The sequence below is a fragment of the Sinocyclocheilus grahami genome, unplaced genomic scaffold, assembly GCF_001515645.1.
Source record: "Sinocyclocheilus grahami isolate Dianchi unplaced genomic scaffold, SAMN03320097.WGS_v1.1 scaffold1386.1, whole genome shotgun sequence".
Classification (NCBI taxonomy): domain Eukaryota; kingdom Metazoa; phylum Chordata; class Actinopteri; order Cypriniformes; family Cyprinidae; genus Sinocyclocheilus; species Sinocyclocheilus grahami.
This window is the reverse complement of record NW_015506565.1, coordinates 175,400-179,220: the sequence shown is the minus strand read 5'-3', so window position 1 is coordinate 179,220 and position 3,821 is coordinate 175,400. Positions and strand designations below refer to the sequence as shown.

Sequence of the window (3,821 nt, the reverse complement as noted above, 5' to 3'; positions counted from 1 at the left end):
ACTCTCAGACACTTGAACTCTCAGACACTTGCACTCTCAGACACTTGCACTCTCAGGCTTGCACTCTCAGGTTTGCACTCTCAGACACTTGCACTCTCAAACACTTGCAGTTCCGCTAGCGACGTCACCTGCAGGCTTTATTATTTTTTATTTTGTTCTATTTATTGATTACTTTTTGTTTGAATCTCTGAATCTTGAAAGCACCACAGTTTCCGTTTAAAAAACGTTTTGCACCGTTTTGTCGGGGCTGAACGCAGCCCTGTTGTTTTTGTTTCGTGCAGATGTTTTATGTAGCAAATAAATAAATAGCACCTAGAGTCAGACCATTCTTTTTTTGTTTTAAATCCTGAAATTTATCTAAATCAAATAAAAAACAACTGCCCGTGCAGATCGTGATTAAAATGCAGTGGTTGCCTCTAATTTCAAACAGCTAGATATTTTAGTTTGAAGCCAGTTTGTTTGTTATAAAACAAATAGCCAATAAATACATTTGCTTAAATATCAGTATCAGAATTAACCAATTTGCTAGTTAAAAAAAAAAAGAAAGAAAGAAAAAAATCTGAATTCTAAGTCAGCTATGATACTCTCAGACACTCGCTCTCAGACACTTGCTCTCACAGACTCGCACTCTCAGACACACTCACTCTCACACACACTCGCTCTCACACTCGCACTCTCAGACACTCGCACTCTCAGACACTTGCACTCTCAGGCTTGCAATCTCAGACACTCGCACTCTCAGACACTCGCACTCTCAGACGTGCACTCTCAGACACTTGCACTTTCAGGCTTGCACTGTCAGACACTTGCACTCTCAGACACTTGCACTCTCAGGCTTGCACTCTCAGACTTGCACTCTCAGACACTTGCAGTCTCAGGCTTGCACTCTCAGACACTTGCACTCTCAGACACTTGCAGTTCCGCTAGCGACGTCACCTGCAGGCTTTATTATTTTTTATTTTGTTCTATTTATTGATTACTTTTTGTTTGAATCTCTGAATCTTGAAAGCACCACAGTTTCCGTTTAAAAAACGTTTTGCACCGTTTTGTCGGGGCTGAACGCAGCCCTGTTGTTTTTGTTTCGTGCAGATGTTTTATGTAGCAAATAAATAAATAACACCTAAAGTCAGACCATTCTTTTTTTGTTTTAAATCCTGAAATTAATCTAAATCAAATAAAAAACAACTGCCCGTGCAGATCGTGATTAAAATGCAGTGGTTGCCTCTAATTTCAAACAGCTAGATATTTTAGTTTGAAGCCAGTTTGTTTGTTATAAAACAAATAGCCAATAAATACATTTGCTTAAATATCAGTATCAGAATTAACCAATTTGCTAGTTAAAAAAAAAAAGAAAGAAAGAAAAAAATCTGAATTCTAAGTCAGCTATGATCGGAGCATCACTAATTAAAATACTAAGTAAAAGGCCTCAAATTTGAAGTACAATCTGGGATGTCTATTTCTATCAATTCTTCAATATGTAGATCTTGTCTTTCATAAAGGCCGAGTTCAGGGATCTTGGGCCTAAAAAGGTTGGTGACCACTGATTTACATCATCAGTTATAAAACTCTTCTTTCAGCTTCTACAGGAAGAACACAAAGACACTCTGCTTCTTTTCTTACTGACTTACATTGTAGGAAGTCGTTCCTGGTTCTGGGAACAATGCTGGTGAATGTGACTGTGGAAATCAACAGACATGAACAGTGTGATTCTCATGATCCTGCATCCATTCCTAAGACATTTCTAATATGATGTTCTCCATGATATGAGATGATGATGGACTGGTTTCTGAGAGCAGATGAATCTGCAGGACTTTACCTCTGTCTGAGATCTTCTTGAGCTGCTCTTTGCAGAAATCCTCCAGTTTGTCTCTCAGCTGATGAACAGATTCTCTCAGAGCATCAGAAGAGACGAGAGAACTGAAGAGATCATCATTTACGTCTGTAGATTCAGGAGGTGCTGAGAGAGACTGGAAACTCTACAGAGTTATAAATCAGAAGGAGAAATGAGGAAAAAGTTGAAGTGTTACATAAGTTTTGAACAGTTGGTGGCGCTAGTGGTGTTTTACAGCTAAATATATCTTCCAGAAGAAAGAGCTCAGAGAAATGATTGCTACTACTGGCTCTAAATCTTCATGTGAACAGATGAATGCAGTAAAAATGGAGCTGATAACTAATGGCTGTAGGTTCAAACTCCAGAAGTGAAGATCGGTTACAATCATACATGAATTATCATAAAGATTAAGGCCTGTTTCACACTGCAAGCGTAAGTATTATAAAAGTGAAACTGACACAGAGCTTCACACTGACAGTGTTTCTGCATTTTGACTGATGCAAGTTTATATATTTTGTCAAAGAACCGGTGAATAGTTCACTCCATTATTTTGTGTTGCTTAATCAAGGTCTGTTTTACGAAAGATTGTTAATATGGTGCCGATATAAACACATATGAAACGAGTGCCAGCAATATATCATCAGTGTCTAGTGTTAAATACCTGTTTCTCTGTCCTCTGATCTGCTGCTGATACAATGTCGTGGTTTTTATGTTCAATAACCGTACACATCATACATATACATTTCTGATCAGTGCGACAGAAAACCTCAAGGAGCTTCTCATGTTTCTGGCAGATCATCTCCTGCAGTCGTCCAGTGGCTTCAGTCACTTTGTGTGGCTTACGTGAATGAAACTCCTCATGACGCTCAAAATGAGTTTGACAGTAAGATTCCAGACACACCAGACAGGACTTGACGGCTTTGTATTTTCTTCCAGTACAGACGTCACACTGCACATCTCCAGCTCCAGCGTCACAGTCAGCAGAGAGTTTGGTCTTCTTCAGTTTCTCCACCACTTCAGCCAGCATGGTGTTTCTAGCTAAAGCAGGTCTTGGACTGAAGGTCTGTCTGCACTGAGGGCAGCTGTAGACTCTCTTCTGATCCTCCTGATCCCAGCAGTCTGTAATACAGCTCTTACAGTAACTGTGTCCACAGGGAATGGCCACTGGATCCTTCAGGAGATCCAGACACACTGAACACAAGAACTCATCCTGAGAAAATCTGGCTTCTGCCATTTTACTGCATGAACACAGAGACACAAACACACAACAGCTTCAACTACACTTCAGTTTCTCTTTGATTTCCCTGAAATCACGTGTTTCCTGTTTCCTGCTTCTGTGTTTGAGTGACGTGTGTAAAACAGGTTTGTCTGTGAGTCTGTAAAGCAGCTTCTTCATTCCTGCTCCTGTAGAGCCTCTCTCTCTCTCTCTCTCACACACACACACACACACACACACACACAGTAAAATCATAGTAAATTAAATACAAAATCAATGGTTTAACATGCTTGAGGATCTTTCTGTCATTTTAATCTTGCTTTTTTTCTAAAAAAATTTCTAGTGGATGTTTTTGGACTTTCCATTGAAAATAATGGAAATCAATTAAATCCCAAATTAATAATGCATCAATCAAATGATGCAGGAGAACCATGTCAGAAACTCTCATCCAAGTGTGTTTGATTGCTTTATAATCATTCACCTTGTAACTGTGTTCAGTTTTAACACTGTAAAATAAATACATAAATACAAAAAAATTGAAAATAAATCTAAAATCAACATAAAATCAGGTGCTGGAGTGATTTTGCTCTTGTCTCTGTCAGTGGAGGCTGATACAGTGTAGGTGCTGTACCTCCGTGAAGTTGGCCCCCCACCCAACGCAAAAGTCGCAAAATAGTCTCAATCGTTTGTGCTCCGTTTGTGCTGGTTTGTGCTGTAAAAAATTTCGTTTGTGCTGCTTTGGTTTGTTAGATATAACATATTTATTTAAAGGTC

At 39.1% G+C, this 3,821-nt stretch overlaps 2 protein-coding genes across 2 annotated transcripts in view; both read right to left on the bottom strand.

Moving 5' to 3' along the window:
• Positions 1-3,083, bottom strand: part of LOC107569850 (E3 ubiquitin/ISG15 ligase TRIM25-like) — a 29,227-nt gene extending 26,144 nt beyond the window's left edge. Inside the window, exon 1 of the mRNA XM_016256005.1 lies at positions 2,493-3,083. Coding sequence (XP_016111491.1) covers positions 2,493-3,065 — 573 coding nt within the window. The 5' untranslated portion in view covers positions 3,066-3,083. The remainder of the gene's footprint in view (positions 1-2,492) is intronic.
• The window catches only part of LOC107569840 (tripartite motif-containing protein 16-like), a 54,172-nt gene that overhangs the window by 29,392 nt on the left and 20,959 nt on the right, over positions 1-3,821 (bottom strand). The gene's annotated exons all lie outside the window — the stretch shown is intronic.